This window comes from Marmota flaviventris, chromosome 13 (genome assembly GCF_047511675.1).
Source record: "Marmota flaviventris isolate mMarFla1 chromosome 13, mMarFla1.hap1, whole genome shotgun sequence".
In the NCBI taxonomy this organism is placed as follows: Eukaryota; Metazoa; Chordata; class Mammalia; order Rodentia; family Sciuridae; genus Marmota; species Marmota flaviventris.
The window spans coordinates 48,376,665-48,400,120 of NC_092510.1; the positions used below are offsets into that span (position 1 = coordinate 48,376,665).

Consider the following 23,456-nt stretch of genomic DNA (forward strand, 5'->3'; position numbering starts at 1 on the left):
AGCGTGCTCGCCTGGCATGTGCGGGGCGCTGGGTACGATCCTCAGCACCACATAAAAATTTAAAAAAATAAAGATGTTGTGTCCACCGAAAACTAAAAAAAAAAAAAAAAAAAAAAAAAGAATAGACTCAAAGCTAATGATCTTCCCACTTCCTCTAAACCAACTTCTTTTCATTTTTTCTCCTTTCTTTTCTCTTTCCTAATCTCACTCCAACCCATTTTTGGGTCATCCCATTTTTGACCAAAACTCTTGTGTTAATATCACTTACAGTATAGTTACAGGCCATAATGTAGACAAAGCAACATGATGCTAAGTCCAAGACACAGGGATGATAAAAATGATAGAAAGGTCATGCTAGGAGTGAGTGAAGGCTTTTTCTTTAGAGGATCTATTGTGATATAAATGTGTATATATATATATATATGAAAAATTTTGAGATGTCCTAAATTTAATCACAAGGGTCAGACAATGGAAAAGACAAGTAATGAAGAAAGTTAATCAGTTAATAGGTATGGGCTAAACCATCACAAGATTTTCACATTGTTGAATGTATGTTGAAACCGTCTGTCAAATCTCAGACAAATCCAGCCTGGGAAATTTAGGAAGACTGTCTCAAAACAAGCACGAAAAGGGCTGGAGGTGTAGTTTAATGGTAGAATGATTGCCTAGTATACACAAGGCCTTGGGTTCTATCTTTAGTACTGCACAAAACAAAAATTAAAACAAAATACAAACAACCACTGGCAGCTGACCCCTAGGTGCTACCTCATCCTGTTTACATACAAAAAACTTTCTGGATTATTAATCTTAACCAACCCAGAAGCAACCAGCACATCTCCTCATGGACTGACATCCCATTCCAAAACTTACCCCACTTCACATTATACCAACCTTATTTATAGCTGTATGAAATATATATGAGATATATAAATCATATTATATGGATATATGTTGCTTATAATAAAGTACTATTTCTGAGTTGCTAAGTAGAGTGTTCTTTGGTCTGAGAAGTTTATTTTTTTGCCTGTATCCTACACAAAAATTTTGGATGGTGTTATGTCATTTCTAGAGTTGTATAATGGGACCATGACAGAATATATGTGTAGACAGCATCCTGTCAGTTTGATGGCTTTTAATCAAAAGTCATGAATGCATAGTTTAATTAATATGTAATAATGGCTAATGCTTATGTAAGACTTTAAATACTTTCACATTCATTATATATTTTGACTTTTAAAACCCTGGGGGAAAATATTATCCCCTTGAAAAAAAAATATTTAGAGTAATTAAGTATCCTATTTGTGAATCTAATTCCATATTTCTCCCTTCAAATCTGAAACATTTTCCACAATCCTATTAAAATTCTTCAGCAATTCAAGTCTCTAATCTCTCCAGTATTCAGAATAGTCATATAGAAAGTTAAGGTACTTCTAGTAACCTTTTCCTTTTTTTTCCATTTGAAAGTTGAAATTAAATTAGCTCTGTATGTAGCAAAATCATGGTAAGTATATCTTGCACCCAAAAAGTATGGTCCACGGCTCGTAAAGGAAAACATACTAAAGAATTTCATGCTTTAGAACTTTCCAGTGCTACGTCCATCCATGCATATGTCTATCTGTATCTTCCCCACAGTTGGCTATACACATAGATTCTTTGGGTTCTCAATTCTTTCACGCTTAAAAGTGATTCTTAGACTTTCACCATCTCCCAATATTTGAAATGTATGATTTCTTTTCTAAAATGTCATAAAACGTTTTGCCACCAAGTGAGGACTAACAATGGTTTACAAATTTACCCCATCTAATGTGCAAACCTGGAAGTCAGGCCAATGTGTACTACTCTTGCACTTGCTAATGGACAGGACATCACCTTTGCAGTCCACCCCAAGAAAAGTCTGCTGCAGTGTCCTAAACAGAAGCTCAGTTCTCCCAACCAACCCTAACTTCAATTTCATAAAGTATGAATGTTCAAGCTTCTGTTATGTTCAAGTGTGCTCACTGGGCAGAAGTCCTTTCAGAAGGTTTCTTTCTTTTGATTCTCTTAAATTAAAAGATTTGAGGGCTGAGCATGTGGCTCAAGTGGTAGTGTGCTCACCTAGCATGCGTGAGGTACTGGGTTCAATTCTCAGCAGCACATAAAAATAAAATATATTGTGAAAAAAAAGATTTGAAAACTTAATCATTTTACATGTTTCCCAATTTACTTAGTTTCTATCCCATCACTAAAAACAAACAAAACCAAACATGCCATTTAAGAAATACTGTCTAATAAGAGGCCTTTGACAGAGTCTGATCTCACTAACTTTTAGAAGACTGTTTGGTCTATCAAGCTGATTTCCTCTATTTCCCTCCTTTTTAAAAGAGGTTGGGCCTAAAATGAGATGAAAATGGAATCTACTCAATTAATGTAATACAAAGAAGACTGGAGGAGGGATAACATGACTGATGGATATTGTACAATTTCCCATTTACTTTTAAAGCTAAATATTTGGCTTATTATGAAAGCACTGGATGTTTAGTTAATGATGAAAGCTCTCACTAGGTTTAGGTAACTGCAATCTAAACTAGCTTTTATTTTAAATACTAAACATCAGCAACCAGTTCTCAGCTCTTCTGGAACTGTTTTTGTCTTAGCTTCTTTTTCTAGCAGCAAGTATAAGGAAATATCTAGAATGAGAGAGTAGGAAGGTACTTTACAAGTTTCTTTTGGAAGTTGGGATGTAAATTGATGGTGGTTATAGCACACTTCATTTCAGATGACTCCCACGATTTCACTAGATGTACCACAGTCCTTCATTTGCATTGATTTTTGTAAGAGTGATGTTATTTCTATCTTTTATCAGCATCCTCATGTGCAGACATTTCTTCTCATTTGATGCCAATAGTCATGTGAGAAAGATGTTAGTAACCCTATTTTACTAACAAAGGAGGCCAAGGCTCAGAGATCTCAGCTGTCTTCTGGCCAGGAACCAGGCCAGGGCACAAATGAAGCACAGCCTTGAGATCTAGAGTCCTATACAGAGTCCCAATCTATAGTTCCTTTAGTAGAAGACATTTATCAGATACAACTGACATTAAGTGACACATGAAAGGCAAAGTATAGGATGAGACCAAGATAACTTTATTACCTAAATACCTGTAGACTGAAAAAAAAAAAAAAGCTTTAGAAAAAAATTAACTACTGAATAGGAATAATAATAATCAGATACCTATAAATAAGTGTTGATGAATGGGTTGATAGTATGTTATCCAAATGGCAACAACTATTACAAATGTAAAGTTTTAAATGTATAATTTATATATTAGCCCTAATATTAAATAATAAAATGTGAAGAAATTATATGCTTATTAGTCTAAAAATAAGCCACTTGTTCTTAAAAATGAACCAACATATTTTGTATTTATGGTAAATGATTAATAAGATAAGCAAGTTATAAGAAGATGATTCATTTTGGCTCATTGTTTAAGAGCTTTCAATTCAAGGCTGATTGACAAGCTTGTCTTTGGGCCTGTGGAGAGGCAGAACATCATGCAAAAGTACAAAGCAGGGGAAACAGCTCACCTTAAAGAGAAAGAGAGAAGACTGGTCCTTCCACAGCACATCCCCAACAATCAGACCTTCTTTTCCATAGGTCCCAAATTCTAAACGTTCTACCACCTTCCAAAAGCACTAGAGGCTGGTGACCAAGCCTTTAACACATGGTCTTTGGGGGCCATTCAAGATCCAAACCATACTATTCATTCTTTAAGAATGTAAGTAACAAATATAAATCTAAATATAAAAAATGATAGCATGTTTATAAAAATATTATTAAAAAAAGGATTTAAAAAATCATCTGAATTCAAAAGTAGAAGTGGCTGGTTGTGCTCCTAACTGCACATCCAACTGCAGCAAAAGGAAGTTCATAGGATTACATCCCTAAAATGCAGAGAATTCACAATAAATTTTAAACCTCCATCTTCTTGCTGGAAATTCTTCTAGCAAAATATATTATCTCTATATATAATTATAGCAACATTCTTTTGTCTTTTTTTGGGGGGGGCACTGGGAATTGAACCCAGGGGTGCTCTACCACTGAGATATATCCCTAGTCCTTTGTACTCTTGAGACAGGGTCTTGAAAAGTTACTAAGGTTCTTCCTGAATTGCAAAGGCTAGCCTCAAAGTTTCGATCCTTCTGCTTCAGCCTCCCAAGTTACTGAGATTATAGGGCTGCATCACTATGTCTGGATTGTAATTTTCTAAAGAAGCATTACTTCTTAAAGAATTGAATGAGATTAGACAAAGGGGAATGAAGGAAGGGAGTGAGTGATAGGAATAGGAAAGATAGTGGGATGAATCCGACATACCTAAGTGAATCCCACTATCATGTACATCCAGAAGAATGGGGTCCTAATTAGAATAATTGCTTGTATAATTTTATCAAAATAGATTCTACTATCATGTGTAATTAAAAATAACCAAAAAATTTTTAAAATAATTGAATGAGTTTATATCTATCTATCTATTTATCTATATGAGCAATAATTTACCAATGCAATTTGTATCTAGAGAAATCAAATCAACTTATTTAGGATTCTATTCTTTTTTATCTGATGTGCAGTAAGTAAAAATGTAAACTTACGTTAAGTACTTCTGACTGGTTTGAAAATATCCTTTTTCTAATGGGACTAATGGACTTAATAACTGTAATAATTTGTTTTTTAAAAAATAGGTAAATTTTAAATTATTTCATTTAACTTATAGAATTATAATTTTTCCCTTAAAAATAAAAATGTTAGAATGTTTTTCTGTGTACTGGGTTGCCTTACTAAATCTTTTAGGAGCTGGTACATTAACATATTTTAAAGTCAGTTGAGAGATTTTATCAGTATACTTAAAGGCAGCAGGGTGCATAATTAGGTATGCCTGCCATCTGTATAGCCCTCCAGGTGCAAAAGGCATTAGCTTTATTTAATATTACCACAACATTAATTTTACTCCATTAATTTTGTCATTTGTCCTTTATTTCAAACTCAAGATTGGCAAGACTAAAATACTGGACATGATGACCCAATTCTGATTTTAGTTAAATTCTTATAAACAAAATAGTAAGTAATTCTATAACTAAGCATACTCTTAAGGATAGGAATTTGGTGGCTTTCATATTTTAGAAAAGCAAAACCTTCATGATTTTGGTATAATGGAGGAAGCATATCACTTTAGGTAGTCCTAAAAAATCAACATTTTAGGACTATATGTATCCTAATGTATGTTGGATTACATGAGGAAAAAAAAACCTTCCAGTTCTAATAAGTCCAAGGAAGAGTTTCCAAAGAGATGTCAACACCATGCTACCATCGGCAAATCTCCCTTTCTAATAAAGAGAGCAGCCCTCAGTTATGAAATTCTGACCCTTGGTAAACAAGAGTATCTTGAGAAAGTTTATGAGCATTTGCTCATAGTTATTTTGTATTTATAGCAAACTATATTGGTTTTCCATGCAAAGGAGTGAGAGACAACTTCTCTTTATAGCCCATTTAAGTTAAAAGAAAAATATTTAGTAAGTAATAGTATAGTTATATAAGGATATGGGAAACATGATGAAGGTTGTATGCAAAACAAATGAAATTTTGGAAAGTTTAGTATAAGCTAATTTCCATCCAACTTCAGAGGAAAAAGATACAACTGACAGAAATGAAAACTGAAGACTATTTAAAGTATTACATTTATGGTACTCATACAACTGTACTACAACCATTTCTTGATAACTTATTCTGTTGCATGGTATTAAAACTTTACATAATCTATTTAATTTTCCAAATCAATATACATCAAAGTTTTATTGAAGGCAGTAACTTGATGTTAAGAAAATTTGGGGAATGGAATTTTTTTTTAAAATTTTTTATTGTTGGCTGTTCAAAACATTACATAGTTCTTGATATATCATATTTCACAATTTGATTCAAGTGGGTTATGAGCTCCCATTTTTACCCCATATACAGATTGCAGAATCACATCAGTTACACATCCATTGATTTACATATTGCCATACTAGTGTCTGTTGTATTCTGCTGCCTTTCCTATCCTCTACTATCCCCCCTCCCCTCCCCTCCCCTCTTCTCTCTCTGCCCCCTCTACTGACATTCGTTTGTCCCCCTTGTATTATTTTTCCCCTTCCCCTCACTTCCTCTTGTATGTACTTTTGTATAACTCTGAGGGTCTCCTTCCATTTCCATGCATTTTCCCTTCTCTCTCCCTTTCCCTCCCACCTCTCATCCCTGTTTAATGTTAATCTTCTTCTCATGCTCTTCGACCCTACTCTGTTCTTAGTTACTCTCCTTATATCAAAGAAGACATTTGGCATTTGTTTTTTAGGGATTGGCTAGCTTCACTTAGCATAATCTGCTCTAATGCCATCCATTTCCCTGTAAATTCTATGATTTTGTCATTTTTTAATGCAGAGTAATACTCCATTGCGTATAAATGCCACATTTTTTTTATCCATTCATCCATTGAAGGGCATCTAGGTTGGTTCCACAGTCTAGCTATTGTGAATTGTGCTGCTATGAACATCGATGTAGCAGTGTCCCTGTAGCATGCTCTTTTCAGGTCTTTAGGGAATAGACCGAGAAGGGGAATAGCTGGGTCAAATGGTGGCTCCATTCCCAGCTTTCCAAGAAATCTCCATACTGCTTTCCAAATTGGCTGCACCAATTTGCAGTCCCACCAGCAATGTACAAGTGTACCCTTTTCCCCACATCCTCGCCAGCACTTGTTGTTGTTTGACTTCATAATGGCTGCCAATCTAACTGGAGTGAGATGGTATCTTAGGGTGGTTTTGATTTGCATTTCTCTGACTGCTAGAGATGGTGAGCATTTTTTCATGTACTTGTTGATTGATTGTATGTCCTCCTCTGAGAAGTGTCTGTTCAGGTCCTTGGCCCATTTGTTGATTGGGTTGTTTGTTCTCTTATTGTCTAATTTTTTGAGTTCTTTGTATACTCTGGATATTAGGGCTCTATCTGAAGTGTGAGGAGTAAAGATTTGTTCCCAGGATGTAGGCTCCCTATTTACCTCTCTTATTGTAACTTGATGTTAAGAAAATTTGGGGAATGGAATTTTTTAATGCCAAGTATTTTAAGGTAAATTCAGGTGAAAAAGCACAATTTTTAAAAAACAAAGAAGAAAATGTCCAAGGATAAGTATGTTTGTTTCTGAACATATGCATATAAGGAAAAGGAGGGATCACAAAGTATTCACAAATGACACAGTCTTCTGTCTAGTGTGAAGAGAACAAGTAGGGGCCTGCTCCTAGCAGGTGCCTCATCAATCTTGTGATGGACTGCGCTTCTGGTACTCATGAAAATGTCAAGAAATAGCTGTAATGATTCTGAGCTCATTACCATAAATTTGCCTCCTTTCTTGCGGGGGAGGTCCCAGGGATTGAACTCAGGGGCACTTGACCCCATCCCCAGCCCAATTTTGTATTTTATTTAGAAACAAGGTTTCACTGAGTTGCTTAGTGCCTTGCTTTTGCTAAGGCTATGAACTTGCAATCCTCCTGTCTCAGCCTCCCCAGCTGCTGGGATTACAGGTGTGGATTACCACTGTGCCTGGCTAACTTTGCCTCCTTCTTGACAGAATTCCTTGCTAGGTCCTACTACTAAACTTTCAGTACTTAACTGGCAATTAAAATGCTTACACAAATAAAATATAAATTGTTTCTTCTAGTTTATATTGAAATGGACAATACAGAAAACTTGTAAAATCACTTTAAGAACATGTTTCTTAGCTTTCACACTCTTTTAATTTAGAAGTTTTCTTGATATCAACTATTTTTCTCTCAAGATAATGGATTCAATCCTGCCTTCCAACTAGCTCTCTTTAGAAAATGGCAAAATTAAATATTAATTCCTAGTAGAAGTTGAGGAACATCTTTGCATGAATCAAATGCATTCCAGAACATCACAGACATGAAACAACACACCAGGACTGCTGAAAGCTGGTGATGATCATTCTGAGGGTCCCTCCCACACCTTAAAAAAAAAAAAAAAAAAACCTGTTTATCCTTGTCTCTCTGCAGGCATTCTTTCAAGTTTTCAGGCTGATGGAGATCTGAAGAGGGACACTAAATCACTGCCTGTCATCCAGACAACAAATGAGCTGACCAAATCCAAGGCAGCTTAGTATGTCTATCCCAATGCAGAAACAGCCCCCTTCTGCTTGTTCATGTCTATCGAAATCTGCTTTGTCAAGGTTCTTCTGACGAGAAGAAAAAAAAATGATCCTCCTTTTTCTTGTCTTCTTGTCTCTCATGACTCGTAATCCTTTTATGCCTCCAATTCCATTGCTGCTCTGACATACGGATGCTGTGATTTGCTAGGCCTCCCTGCTACTCCCACTTTTATGAATCAGTCAGTGCTGAAATGAAACACTTTGTCACTGCCATTATTATCCCTCGGAGTGTTGAGGAACACCACCAGAAACTTGTAGTAGTCTCCTGTTAGACTCAATCAATCTCAGCAGGCATTATGGATGATCCACTGTCTTGGTTTATACATGGCACAACATTAAGAGTCTTTATTTAAACTCTTTGCTCAAGTACTTTATTTCTTCACCACAGAAAACTCCAGAAAGAAATAGTATAGGAAACATAAGCCTTTATTATTTCTCTACAATGTCGATGAATCTATACTCTTTTGCTTTTAAACTCTACCTTCCTTCCTCTCTCTTTCTTTTCCTCCCTTTTCTCTTTTCATATGTTAATAGCAATTTATAATATCTTACTATCCCAGCACAATGACAGTAGCTCAGGATACAAAAATATAATATTAATTTCTCAGGGCATCCATAATAAATGCCATCCATAATAAATACCACAACATCGTGGCTTAAAATAACAGAGTTTATTATCTCATAGTTCTGGAGGCCAGAAGTCTGAAATCAAGGTGTCAACAGGCCCCGGGAAAGAATCCTTATTTCTCCAGCTTTTGGTGGCCCCAGGTGTTCCTTGGCATATTTCTTTTCCATCATTGTTTGTTTTGTTTTTTAATTCAGGACTATAAATTGTTTTATTGACCTTACATTCTGTGTACTTCCTTTCTTGTATGATGAAAATCTTACTTCTCAATGATATTAACAATTACTCATTTGTCTTTGTCTCTGTCTTCATACAATCTTATAAAGCTACAAGTCAAAGGATAGGACACACTCTATCCCACAATGATCATAAATAATTACTTCTGCAAAGAACCTATGACCAATGGTCACATTCTAGGATTCCAGGTGGACATGAATTTTAGGAGAATACTGTTTAAGCTAGGACAGATGTCCATTGGGTTCTTTTTTGGAGACTCTTTCACGTATTTACTCAAACTTCAATTCAACTGACTTACTTTCCCTCACACAGTATTAGTATGCAGAGTCCTCTATAAACATTTTTGCTAGTTTAAACTTCTAAAAGTGGTCAATTTAGCTTTCAGTGGCCTACAACCAAAGAATCCTGGCATAGCTTCATAAAGGAGGGCCCTAAGTGGTGGCTAAGAAAATGGATATATCACTGAAATAGTAAACTGATTTTTTTACATTAAGCACCTCAATTTACAATGATTGGTTGAGGAATACATCTCCCAAATTGTTGCACTAGGTGTGTAGTTTTTTCCATTTATTTTTGTATGGACTAGAAGCACAGAATTCTTATAAAAATATTTTCTTGCATTTTAGAATTAAATAGAAATTTTCTGATGAAACAATTATCATTTTACAGATGAGATAAATCTGAGGGAATGTATATTCTTACTGGCTAATTTGGGGACAGAACTAGTAAAGATTTCTCAATTCTTTGATCAGTGTGTAAATCAGACTTTTCATATTTATTAAAATAAATACTTTTCATTATGATTTTTCTCTCTGAATACACTTTAGCTATTTATTAATCTAAGAATAACTTCCAATATTATTGCATTAATAGTACCCTACAAAAACACACAGGGACTTCCCTTCCTAGGAGTCCATGAATCTTTAGTGCTCAAAAATATTGTGGAGGTAAAAAATACTGAGTTTTCCATAATGACATTGTCCATATTTCTTCTAATTGCATCCGTGGATATGATACATGCTATTAGACATGACAGAAATCAATTTTAAATAGTAAGTCTTAAATAATAAACCTTTCCCTCAGTACAGACAGCAAGCAAACAGAAATTCTGGCTTTTTTATTTGTGCACCACTGAAACTTCTTCTTATTTATTCACTTTAATTATGCGTTTACACAAGAATGCTGTAATAAAATATCTGTACACTACTTCTGTTACAAATATAATATTTAAAGTGACTTTATATACTCTAATGTAGGAGTTTCACGGTCTAAAATGGGAATGAACACATGATAATTCCTTGCCAGTTGTCTCAATAAACAGCTCCATCTGTTTCCCTTAGTCTAAAACTATTGTATTATAAGATGTTAATATAAGGCAATGAAATGAAGTTATGTTAATCCCCTTAATTTTTCTATCAATTTACTAAGGGCATACAACCAAAATAATTACTAACACATTGCTTTTTTCTCTGTCATTAAGAGTAATACTAATTGAAAAACAACTGCACAGCGCATAAACACATTTTCAGTATTGCATCAGTTGTTGAAAACAGCACTAAAAGATTCTGGGACCCTTTTACATTCTTCCATGATTAGCCTGGTTGTTCTCTAGAAAAACCAGTCAATGTGGGGTAACATCATTGCTTTACTTACAGCAACATGAGAATATTTTATAACAGGTCAAAAAATGAAAATGAACATCAAGATGTGCATTAAATATGATTCCTTTATAAAACTTAGGAATACTGCTCCATATATTTGCTATTTACTCAATCACAGAACACAATTTAAGCAGCAAAAATATATGTTTACATTAGAGGTGAGGAGATAACGGTATTTTATAATGTTCAGAACTTTTAAATACTAAGAGTATTAGATTATTTTTTTCTTAGTTTGGGGTAGGGAAAAGAGAGAGATTGCTGAATTAAGTCCTTTTTAAAAAACTCTCCTAAGATTTTCCTTGTTTACTATAAATTTTCACTATTCAAACTAAAAGTGAATTTCCTGAAGTCACTTTTTTTTGTTAGATTTAGAATTATTATTCTCTATTAATGAGATTGATACATAATTTTTATCCATGTGACTACAACATTTTAAATAACTTTAAAAGAAAAACTGGATTTCCATACACAAATATTATTCCTCTTTGAGTTTAGGTTCACAAAATACAAGGGGAAAGAAAAAATGATGTTTAGATGTCAGCAATAAAACCACACTACAAAAACAAACTTAAATGTTATTTTTCCCTACAGTTTTGAATAACCCATGAATACAATATAGGAAAAGTCATCCACAAGATCAATTATCCACAGACCACTTCCATTCTTATAGTGGGAGGTAAGCAAGAGATTGGATTGGTTCAGTTCAGGCAGCCAATTCAGGAGAGAACCATCAAAGTGACAGTGCCTTTTGTCTGCTTGAGGATGGCCACTGCTTCTTCATGAGTTACCCCTTCTAGGCTCTGCCCATTGACAGCAATGATTTGATCACCCCTTTTAAGACGCCCATCTTCTGAGGCTGCTCCCTGCAATTATAAAGTAGACTTGTTTACTTCTCAAAAGAATGCAGCTTCATGTCACACAACAGAAAAAAAAAAAAAAAGATCTAAATAAGAATGTAAATTGCTCTGCATATACAGGCACATTGCTCTTGGTGCTCCACAAATATTAAGCAATGATGAACATACACAAAGGAGGTCTTTCTCCTAAATGGTTTTAGTATTGAGATTCCAATTTGGGAGAGAATCTAGCAGTCAATAGATTAGTTGGATTTCTTTTTTTGGGGGGGGCGGGGCGCTATTCAGCACAGCAGTTGATAGAAATTCAAGTTAATAAAGAATATTTGGGAATTTGCCTAGTAGGAATGATTTCATAGAATCCATGATTTTCTATTCTGTAACGACCTATAGAAAAAGAAGACACAAAATTAACTAGGAATAAAATCAGTTTCACAGCACCTGGGTATAAGGGCTAAAAGGTTTGCAAAAGCACAAAGCCCATGTGAAGGTTGACTAGGACATGATAAGGTACAAGCGCTGATTTTAAAATCCATCGCTGGGGCTGGGGGTATAGCTTAGTGGCAGTATTCTTGCCAGCATGTGAGAGGCCCTGGATTCTATTTCTAGTCTGTCTCTCTCTCTCTCTCTCTCTCTCACACACACACACACACACACACACACGCACATGCATGCACATACACAGTTAATTCTAACTCTTTCTGTGACTTTGAAAAGGCGGCTCAGGCTGTCTTGGTTCTTACTTCCCAAGGGTAGATGGATTCTTCATATTACTATGGGCCCTACATGATAAAGATTAAACACAGACATTGTTGTTTGAAAAAGAATCCCATCTTAAGGCATGCTTATAGAAGACAATTATGCAATTAAATATAAGATTAAAATATGGAGAATTTAATGAGGAATCCATAATGATGAAATTCTTAAAATATGTTCTCACTAGCATGCCTTAAATAAATTGTTCCTAGGCTGAGGAAAAGGACTGCATGACTCTCCTGTTCACTGGCAAATGCTGTTTGTATTTTTGGACACACCAATAGCTTTTTTAAAAATCTCAAAAATTAAGCTAAAGCACTTTAAACCAATTAAAAATAGTAATACTTTTTTCAAAATAATATAATAAAACCTCCATAAATTAAAGGACCATAGAATTAATCTAAAGCCTCTATATCAAGTCTTTAAACATGTTTTGCATGAATTTTGCTTTCTTTCACTATAAAATTTTGAAATTTTGGATTTTCTCCTGCAGAAAATTTTGTCCAATTTTGTAGGTCTGAGAATATATGTCTTATGAACATAAATATGCCTTAGCAATCAAACATGGGTTTCGGTTGTTTGAATAGCTTCATCAGTGTCCCAGTATCTTTATTTTTGTTCAAACATTCTTAAGATAGAAATGTTTTTCTTTATAAAAAATAAAATCCCTTAATTATGAATAATCAATTTATTGTAAATGACAAGGCTGCTGGATACTCTTTAAATTCTTTTTAGTAGTCTTTCTATTTTATTCAATGAAATTAAACTTGTCAAATAAATGTTCTATTAGTTAACGTGAATATACATTTTGTGCACTTTTCTGTACCTATTTTCTATTTCACAACAACAAAAAATGCAAAGAAAAAGAAATGCCAGTGCTCTGTAGCATACATATTTAAAAGGCCCCATTTTCAAATGACAATTATGTACAACTTGTTTTCAAAGGAAAGAACAGAATTTACTAACTAAAATTAATTAATATTTTTATGCATGTTGTCAAGAGTTTCCATGGAGTTTTAATTTGAAGCTATTTTCCTTTAAACATTATTAAGCTCAAATTGTACAAAAATATTTAATGACTTGCTCCTGTAGGGAGTTTAGAAAGAAAATGATCAACTGTTAACCATTTGGCATTACCTCAGGCCATAAACTAATAAGCCAGCTGCTGACCACTGTTAATGAATGTTTAGCAGAGAAGAGAATGGTTAAAATTTGCAAGCTTACCTTAGCAAACACTGTTTTCACATAAATGGGTAAGTCTCCATGAGGGCTGCCATATCCTCCTACTATACTGAAGCCTAAGCCATCTGGTCCTCGGTCTAGTGTAATAGACTTACACTGAGGAGGTCTACAATGAAGGAAAGGAAAAAAGAGGATTGGAATTTTTTATAGGTTACACACACACACACACATACACAATCTGAGTCTGTAAGTTATGCACTGTCTGACATCTACCTAACACTAGCATAATTCCTTGTGTTCTAATAGGAAATATATTATGAATATTTTGGGGATGCTTAAATTGTCAATGCATGCTGTGTGCAGTACTGAAATTTACATAATCTAATGAAATCCTACTTAACGCCCTAATTCTATTACTCATTTACAGTTGCCTTAAACTAACATATTCACTGCATGTTCTCATGGCACAGAAAAACTCATTCTTTTTTTGGTTTATTTAAAGTGAGAGGGCTAAAGTTCAGGGGACTGTAATGGAATAAGACATAAACATTGGGGTTCCTAAGCTCATATAGAAAAACTGATTAAATAATTTTATATAGCTTATATTGCTTGTAAACATTCCAATGTTCTTCTTTTCTCTACTCTTCTTATTTTCTTATGCTTTTGGTATTCAGTGTTGTTATCCAATGGCAGTACATTTTTTCATTCAAAAGGAAGGATGTATGAAATGAGTTAATAATGCTGAAAAAATTAAAGAATAAATTTGACTTACTCTCTATCATACAGGGGTAGTGATATAGACTAAGAAGCTCCCCTCCCCCCATAAAAATCAGAAATGAAAATGTGGGAAGGGTAATATTATGTATAGCTATGGGTCTATAATCTATCCTTCCTTGATTAGCTAAATCTATGCCATAACTGTTCATAGTTAAAAGCACTGGGGTTTTGCATTTTATGCCTCATCTCCCTATATATTTCATCTCTAGGTGAATGCTAGAAGCATGTGACAGAGAATATAATTGTCAGGAAGACTTGATTCATAAGTAACAAATAATGTACCATAACATAAGAGCTCACCCTAAATCATCCTGAAATATGCTGCTTGATGTTAGTCCAGTGAAAGACAGACTAGAATTTGCAGGCTCCGGCTGATGACCTGTGACCACACTTACATCTCCCCCAGCAACCACCTGTGTACAAAGGAGCACAGAGAGGAAAAAAGACAAATGTTCATGTGGCTAGGGAGACAGCAGCAGTTTTTCTTCAAAGAGAGAATTTGGATTAAAATGTGTATTTTATTGTCCACTTAATCATTTCTGTGAACATAAGAGAGAAATTTCACAAGATCCAGTGGCTTTTTAACTATACAGATAATAAAAATATTCTAACTCAATTATACAATGCTGTTTGATGCTTTTAAAACATGGTCTCCTGTGCAATTATTTTTTAAAGATTCTTGGAATATAAGACACTCACACCACTTAAAATTCTAGCAATTAATGTTCACAGTTGAGACCCTGTATTTTGCCCTTAGAAATAAAGTAGGGGACAATAAATGCATAGGGGTAAAATGCAATGGAATGTGTTTCATATGTATATTCTTCAAGCTCTCAGTTTATATCATTTATGTTCAAGGATATATTAAATGCAAAAAAAGAGATTCAATCCTTTTTACTGCTTTAACATCAAAGTTCATGTGCCCTCAAAGTTACCCATATTCTGAACAGTGCTTGAGATACAAACCTCACCTGCATTTCAATGGAGCCAGGGGCATTTTTCAGTAAGTTAACTGCTTGAGTGTGAGTCATCCCCTCAGTTGATGTGCCACAGATGGTGACAATCCTATCACCAACCTGCCAGGGAGAGAAAGAAATAGCCACCTACTAAAGCACACAGGGAAAATAAGACTTGGAGACCAGTGCAGTCATTTCCTTCTCTAATGTCAACTTCACATATATACTGTCACCAGACATTAAAATATAATGATGAAAATGACCGATTCCAAGAAGTCCAAGGAGCAACCACAAAAAGAGTTGTACACATTGATTTATATAGTCACCAAGGGAGTGGGGGGGAGAGGGGGAAAGTCACTCTTCATTTCTCCAGGCTAAGGCATTATTTCTTATTAAAATAATAAAATATGGATATTATTTGGAAACTTCAATTTCTCTGGATATTATCACTATAATCGTTAGATGTGACTAAATCAGGGGCTGGCAAATTAATGCCCACAGGCTAAATCTGGCCCATTGCCTATTTTGGTTAATAAAGTTTGGTTGGAAGACAGCTAGGCTTATTTGGCTGCTTGCACAGGGCAGAGCTGAGCAGCTGCAACAGACACTCATATGACCTACAAAGCCCAAAATTTCACTATGTCCTTAGAGAAAAGTGATCCCCATGGTATATATACCATCATTTTTTTAAATGTCAGTAATTAATTTAGATATCAAAAGAGGCTGAACCATTTCCAATCTAGAGGATATTTATACTAAACATGATTGTGTTTGGAGAACTTGTATGAGGCCACAGAGGCTTTACTTTTAAAGAGACTGAATTGCTTTAAAAGAGTATTTACATGATTTTGGAGCTGTCCAGTTATCATAAAGCCCATCAAACTCTTCTAATATGAATAATCCCTCAATGTAAGCAAGTTTTGTGTAATTTTACAATATTGCAAGTCACTTTATATTAAGTTTCTGCAAACTTTACAATCAAATGAAAATAAATGATACTTTTCAATTTAATAAAGTTGAATCAGCATTTATACCAATAAAACATAAAACAGAAAAGTTTCACTTCATACTAGCTTTCTGAAAATAACTTTGCATTATTTTAACTTGTTCCACAGAGTCAAAATATATAATAAAAATACAAAGAGACAACTGTAAATCTTCCCATTTCACTTACTTGCAAATTCCCATTCAACAATATCATTTTTTCCTTTCCTTTTTCATTTTGTTTTGAATTATTATTCTTTATCCTTTACTTAAAGCAAGGTCTGCTGTAGCTTGGTTAGCTGACTTAGAACAGCCTTGCAATAGATGGTTAGATTAGAAGGATTTATATAAAACAAAAAAATACTACCCCATAAAAATCTTTTGCTAGATTTGTTAGAGCTACTATGGTTATTGGTAAAACTTACCCTGAGCTTCTGCGTCTGAGCTGCAACTCCATTTGGGTGCATCATTGCAATAAATATAGGAACATCACCAAGTGGGCTGCCCACTCCTCCAGCTATGCTGATTCCCAATGAGTCAGTAGGCCCCTGCCATGCAACAGATGTAAGATTTTAGTAAAAGTGTTACTTTCAATTGACCTTTGTTTATTCTTTGGTTCAAGATTCTAGTGTCCACCTTGATGTTCTATGGGTGTGAGGGTGGAAAATGTAGCTTAAGATAACTGCATTATTTTATTTGATAGAGGTCCTTAGTATGGGTTAAGAAAATAAGCATCTGTTCAGGAAGAAAAAAAAAATCAAGGTATGCTAAATGGAAATCATACTGTGAGACAGATGAGCAGGTAAACTCTGAAGTTAAAAGGCCACAGTCTGGGGAATCAAATCTGAGTTCAAATCCAGGGATCTATGCTTACAAATGCTAGGATCTAGAACAATCCCACTCCTCAACAGATCACCAGATGATCTTCATTCCTAAAATGGTGATAACAGTGACCCTTACAGAGGGCTGCAATGAATATTAAAGGACATGATGTTGACAAGAAGTGTCTAGAAAAGCACTCAACACATCATAAGGCTCAAAAATTGCAGCTGCTTTTATTTTCTCTCTTGTTCATGGCTGTCTGGGAAATCTGTTTCAGCAAAACTGAGAAGTGTCTGTTGAAAGGAAAGGCTCACTGATCAGCAGAAGGGAGATGCAGGGAATGATTGGGTGTAGGGTCAGATTGATGCCCATTTTTGGCAAAAGTGATTTTTCAAATGAGGTCAAATCACTAGGAAATTCAGCAAAGACTGCACTGTGTTATTTCCACTGTATACAATGTGTGTGTGTGTGTGTGTGTGTGTGTGTGTGTGTATTCAGCTGGATACTATGAAGCAATAACATAGTTACAGAAAAATACAAATGTAGATGCCTCTGAAAACACCAAATTACCTTTTTTATTTCAACTGTTCTTAATCCCTGTATTTCAGATGCTACTGTAAAAAAAAGATATAATACAGTTATCAAAGCATTTTTATGAACATTAAATTTTCACCAATACATGGAGCTAGATGGGACTACATGGGCTATCATTTATTTTATTAAAAAAATAAATGATACACAGTAGATGTGATTAGATCTAACTCATAAAGGAACTCATCATTTCTCCAGTTGGAAAAAAAGCACATACCATCTCATTTCATCTCTTCATTTTAAGCATCAATTATATAACTATATAATCCACTTTGAATGAGTCAAGGACAGAATGCACTTTGCATAGAAAGACACATGCACAGCTGAGAGGAATAAAGTCACGGATGCATTTTTAAAAGAATCCATGGACTTAAGTGCCTAAACTTCTAGAATATTAGTCATATTGCAAACAGAGACTGCCATATGGTTAGTTTCTTCAATTTGAACAACTTTCAACTAATGTATCAAGCCAAAAAACCCTTTGCATCACGATTTCATGTAATTAAAACACAGGAGGATGATATTAATTTTCTCAAAATTTTGCAATCTTCATGGAAAAAGAAGGCTTCACTTAGTGGCATCTTCTGATTTGCTGGAGTCACATTAAACAGAGGAAGAGAAGCAAATCAAACACACCAGTCTGCTCAGTAAGAAAAAACTACACAATCCTGATGATAATGTTTCCTATGTCTTTCAGGGTAAACATCAAATGGGAAAAGCTGCCACAGGCACAGAATCATGATGTTCAGATTTTTTTGCCAACCCACGTTTTTGTACCTCCGTAAAGATATGGGATGATTTGGGAGATGGGGGAAAAGGAAACAAAAAGAGAAAGAGTGCGAGGGAGGGAGGGAGGGAGGGAAAGAAAAAAACAGTGTTGCCGACCAAAATTCAGATCAGTAAAAGATGCTTAAAATATTGAACCAATCTTACATGCATTCTTCTTTGAGCTGCTTTCCAGTGACTCAGATGTACTTATTCCAGAAAGGGGAAGAGTAAATGATGACAAACTGCCTTCACTCACCTACAAAATCCACCAATTATTTTAGAAGATTTTAGAAATAATAAATCTCCCTAAATACCACTTATTTCAGAATTCAATTCTTTTAGTGCATCTAAAGAGAAATACCATTAAACAACAGTGGCATTTGATAATTTGAAGGGCAATTTAAACATAATTCCTGATGATTTTTTTTTCTTTTGAAGAAATAATTTGCCTAATAACATGGGTAAATTGAAGCTAAGAGGGTAAATAAGACTGATTTCAACTTACCTAAAATTTTAACAGTTTTCATAATCTCATTTAAGACAATCCTCTATAAACAACTGATGCACAAAGACTAGGACTTAAACAAAAACTATACAATTAGAGCCTGTTAATGATAAACTAATCTAGTAATTAAGGAAGTCTGAAAGTGTTACTCAAGGCAAGATTGGTACAAATCTACTTCTGTCTTCAGAAGAAAGCACTGAGGAAAGGACTTGGAAAAATCTTGAACTATTTCAATATTGTAATTTATAAATGGTAAAGAGAATTTAAAGTTCACCTATGTGGGGTTTTTCAGTTGAATACTGAATACTGATTGATGCTAGCAATTGCTACACAGTATGTTTAAAATCTGGTATCTTGGTAGACCTTACATATATTCGATGATAACTCATTGAGATTATGGGAAAAGAAGAATGCTTGAAATCACATTCTTATAATGTTTTAAACTAATCAAGAGTCACACCTTGTCTCTTTGCCCACTCTCATCTCCTATCCTGCCCTATCTCAAACTCTGCACTCAGTCACTCAGTCACCCTGCTTAGAGGGCCACATATGTGTCCATGTCCCTGACAGTGCCACCATGGGGCCATTTATAAGCTCTTCTTGGTGTATGGACAGCTACCCACCTGGCTGCTCTGAGAAGGCCTCCTCTCTGAATGGAATGGACCAGCTTTGATTCTTCCAACTTCCAGGGTTACTGTGCCTAGGGAACACTGGGGGAGTGGTTGTTTTATGGAAATGCTTAAATAAAATTCTATAATCATCTTTAGCAATACATTTTACTCTTCAACACTGAGGTTTTGAAAGTGTTTTTCCTTTGGGATTTCCACAGGTAAGGATATCACCAATCCTTTGTGAAAAATGCCTTTAAAACATTAAAACTAATAAAAACTAACAAAACCAAACAGCAGCAGCAACCCCAGGTGTATGTCTTGTTATCTCAAGATTTATATGGAGATTATTTTTACCAAAGCAAAGAGCAATTGAGAATTGAGCAAATATCTCATGAAACACACTGATGTAGAAAGGCCAAATGAACTGAATAACTCAGGGCTTAAAAAAAAACAATAAATTTGCTACTACAACCACAACTTATTTTTCCTTAATAGAAGAGGTGCTCATAAATTTGGGCAAATGATCTGTTGCTACACTGTACCTGAGTAGACTTCTTACATAATACTTAAATAAATATTGTCATAAATACAAAATAAAAACTGAAGATAATTTCCCTATAGCCCTTTACAAATAAGCCACAGGCATGCAAGAAATGTTACATAGCCTAATACTACAGGATGTAGTAGCACCACAAGGTGTTTGAGACCCTGGGCTTTTGAGTTCAGACACACTGATTTAAATTCAGACTGTGTTTTACTAGCTCTGTGACCGTAATGGATATCTAATGTTAATATAGTTGGTGTTCTGCATTCTTAGAATGTAGAGCATAATAAGTTGTTAAGAAAAGTAGTCCATGTACAGTGCTTATGACAGTGTCTAAGAGTAGGCATAAAGAGGAGGCACTGACATTGTTATGCTGCTGATGTGCTACCAAGGGAAGCTTGAACTTGAAAAGTCAAAACTTAACCTGAAATAGCCATCAGTTGATTTTTATTTGTTTTGTTGGTTCACCATTTTTTTTTTTAGCCCCAAACTTACCAAACTTTTCTTGGGAACTACTTGTGTTTTCAGCTTACATAAATGCAGAAGTTAACAAGTTCATGCATTTATTATTCACTATGCAGTGTTATAACTCTTTCATCTACCTATAACACAGCTCTTTCAAAGTCCAAAGGTTTTGATTATTGTAAAAAAATTAAGGTAATCTTTCCATTATAAAAGCAATTAATTCTCATTAGAAAAAATTGGAAAGTGAAATGAGGAAAAAGTTAATTTCAATAATTACCTCATAATTGTTGTTAAAAATTTATAAGGTTTCATCTTACATAACTGTATTGATATTGTAAACCACAATTGTTTTTCGTTTTATCTTCACTGATTACATTTTTTATGTTAATATAGTTGTCATAAAGATCACTATAAATAGACACATTTGTTATGCATCTTTGAAATACATGCCAAAGTTGATGTAGTTTTTTGTCAACTATGTTACTTCCAATTTTCTTATTATTACAAATAATACTCTGATGAACTTTATGTACTTAAATTTTTCCATATTGTAAGTTATATGAGTAAGGTTTTTAAATGAAGAATTAACCAATCAAAATAAGAAACAGCAGCATGAACATTATAGTATACAAATATTTAAGGTTCTCAACCATACAGGTTGTTACAATGGTTGGCTGTATTGATATTAAAATTATTTATGTTTTATGGATACTTTCTATTCAGAGACATAACAGTGCTACAGAGCCAACATATTTTTATCTCCAGAGGAAAACTGTTCCTCCTTAAAGAATTCTTGATGTTTAAAAAACTTCAATAAATGACAGGTTTTAATGTTTTGTTAATGGCTGATTTTATATCCACATTCATATTCACAATCCTATCCAAATCAGAGGCCAAAAATAAGAGCCTCGCCTGGAACATCCCTCCATGACGCCCAGTCCACCATGGCAGAGCTGCCACGTGGACTCACAGCAAGATGTACCCAAGGCATAGGCACTGATGGAAATGGTTTTCTAGTCAATGTTGAATTATACTTCTTCAGGTTAAAAACCACACAAGGTAGAGGAGAACAAAAAGATAAGCATTGCCCATTTACAGGAATATATATCCTCCCTATAAACTGGAATATACCCTAATAAGAAATATGTCTATAGTCCTAACAAATGTATTTTTAAGTGATTATTCTGTACTTTACAATACTTTTTTAAAATGAGACTTATTCTGCCTTTTCAATAGGAAAATGATCCTTCTTGAACTTTCTTTGGAGGAATCTATTTCATAATGCGAAATGTACTTAAATTTAGAATGATACGTAGGGATGGGGTCCTTCCAACAAACTGAATAATTCCCAGTGAAAGTACTGCCAGGTGAAACTGCATTAAATTATTTTCACTATATAAGGTTGGCTCACCCAAACCTGATTTTAAATACCAACTTTCAAATAGTTCAATAGTTTTGAGTCAGAATAGGATTTAGACAAAACATTATATTCTAACGCTCATAAATAATAAAATCTTTCTGCCACATTTTTTGTCACATTATTCATTATCCTTCATAAAGATGTTGACACTGCTATGCCAAAATAGGGGTTAAAGAAGAGCTGGGGACAGGAAAGCCTAGAAAATACGATCTCCAGAGGTGTCATGGATACCCATCTCACCTATGGTGATCCCCACATTGGGCAGTTCAGCCAAGACACTTTTAAAAAAGCACCTCTGTGGGGCTGGGATTGTGGCTCAGTGTCAGAGCACTTGCCTTGCATATGTGAGGCACTGGGTTCGATCCTTAGCAACACATAAAAATAAATAAACAAAGACATTTTTGGCTGCTTTGACTGTAGTGATGTATATATACATTATACTAAGAAAAAAGGATAACAGACGTTTAAAATAGTATCCAAAGTTAAATAAACAAAAAAGAAAACAGAAAAAAAAGAGCACCTCTGTGTCTGAGATGTGTCTAAATCATATCAGAAGCTGTAAGAAATAATCCAGAAACAAAGATGGAGGTGCAAAGATTGAGACTTTTGTGTCTGAATATGTGTTTTGTTTTAAGCAAGAATTTACACAATATTCATCTTAGAAAGATTTACTAAAATTTTAAATACTCAGTTCATGAATCCTAATACCACTAAATAAATACAGAACAACATAATAAACAGCTGTCACTGAAAATATGTAATAGCATATTTTTTGGAAAAAGTCTCAAAGAAGTTTATTTTTTCCAATTATAGAGAAGTAGGAAAAATGTTTTATTTGAGATGATACTTTAGAGAAGTAACTAAACTATTGTAGCTGAAGTTTAAATTCTCTTTCTTTTTGCTCTTATACACACTTATTTTTGGCATCGGATTTATACCTTTAGCAATGCAGCTACAGCTTCCTGGGTGGCATTGCGAACATCTTCTCCATTCACCATTAATATCTGGTCACCCTGCATCAGTCTTCCATCAGCATCCGCGATGCCTCCTTTGACAATATCTGACACAAATACTCCAGTATCGTTTCTGCAAACCATTTTGAATTTCAACATTATTACTTTTCCTCAACTGAAATGCAATGTTTATTTAATGGAAAGCTAACTTTTTTAAAAAATGAAAAATTTACATCTATTTTTAAGGGTTTTATTGTTTTGAGCAATGCTGGGGCAACATGTATTAAATAATGGCATATGTTTTACAGTATTTCAGAGATTGAGCAGATCTTTTATAAGCATATTTGTTGTTCATCAATTACATACTGTGAAGAGGAGGGGATACTATTCTTCTCATTTTATGGGCCACACAGCTAGTAAATGGTAAAAACAGGAATAAAGAGCCAGTCCTCGGATGTTAAATCTATTGTTCTTTCCACACCATTATGAATCCTTAAATGGATATTGACTTGTGGCTATGAAAACACAT

General features: G+C 34.5%; 1 protein-coding gene across 12 annotated transcripts in view; it reads right to left on the reverse strand.

Moving 5' to 3' along the window:
• Positions 1-6,881: 6,881 nt before the first annotated feature.
• Mpdz (multiple PDZ domain crumbs cell polarity complex component) overlaps positions 6,882-23,456 on the reverse strand; it is a 168,300-nt gene continuing 151,725 nt past the window's right edge. For 7 of the 12 annotated variants that reach the window (XM_071600646.1, XM_071600639.1, XM_071600643.1 and 4 more), the window contains 9 exons: positions 22,913-23,060; positions 19,558-19,644; positions 18,595-18,685; positions 17,641-17,684; positions 16,674-16,796; positions 15,280-15,384; positions 14,609-14,721; positions 13,574-13,697; positions 6,882-11,602 (listed from right to left, as the gene is read on the reverse strand). In XM_071600646.1, coding sequence (XP_071456747.1) covers positions 11,456-11,602; positions 13,574-13,697; positions 14,609-14,721; positions 15,280-15,384; positions 16,674-16,796; positions 17,641-17,684; positions 18,595-18,685; positions 19,558-19,644; positions 22,913-23,060 — 982 coding nt within the window. In that variant the 3' untranslated portion in view covers positions 6,882-11,455. The remainder of the gene's footprint in view (positions 11,603-13,573; positions 13,698-14,608; positions 14,722-15,279; positions 15,385-16,673; positions 16,797-17,640; positions 17,685-18,594; positions 18,686-19,557; positions 19,645-22,912; positions 23,061-23,456) is intronic. The other 5 variants (XM_071600648.1, XM_071600650.1, XM_071600647.1 and 2 more) reach the window with 3 other exon arrangements.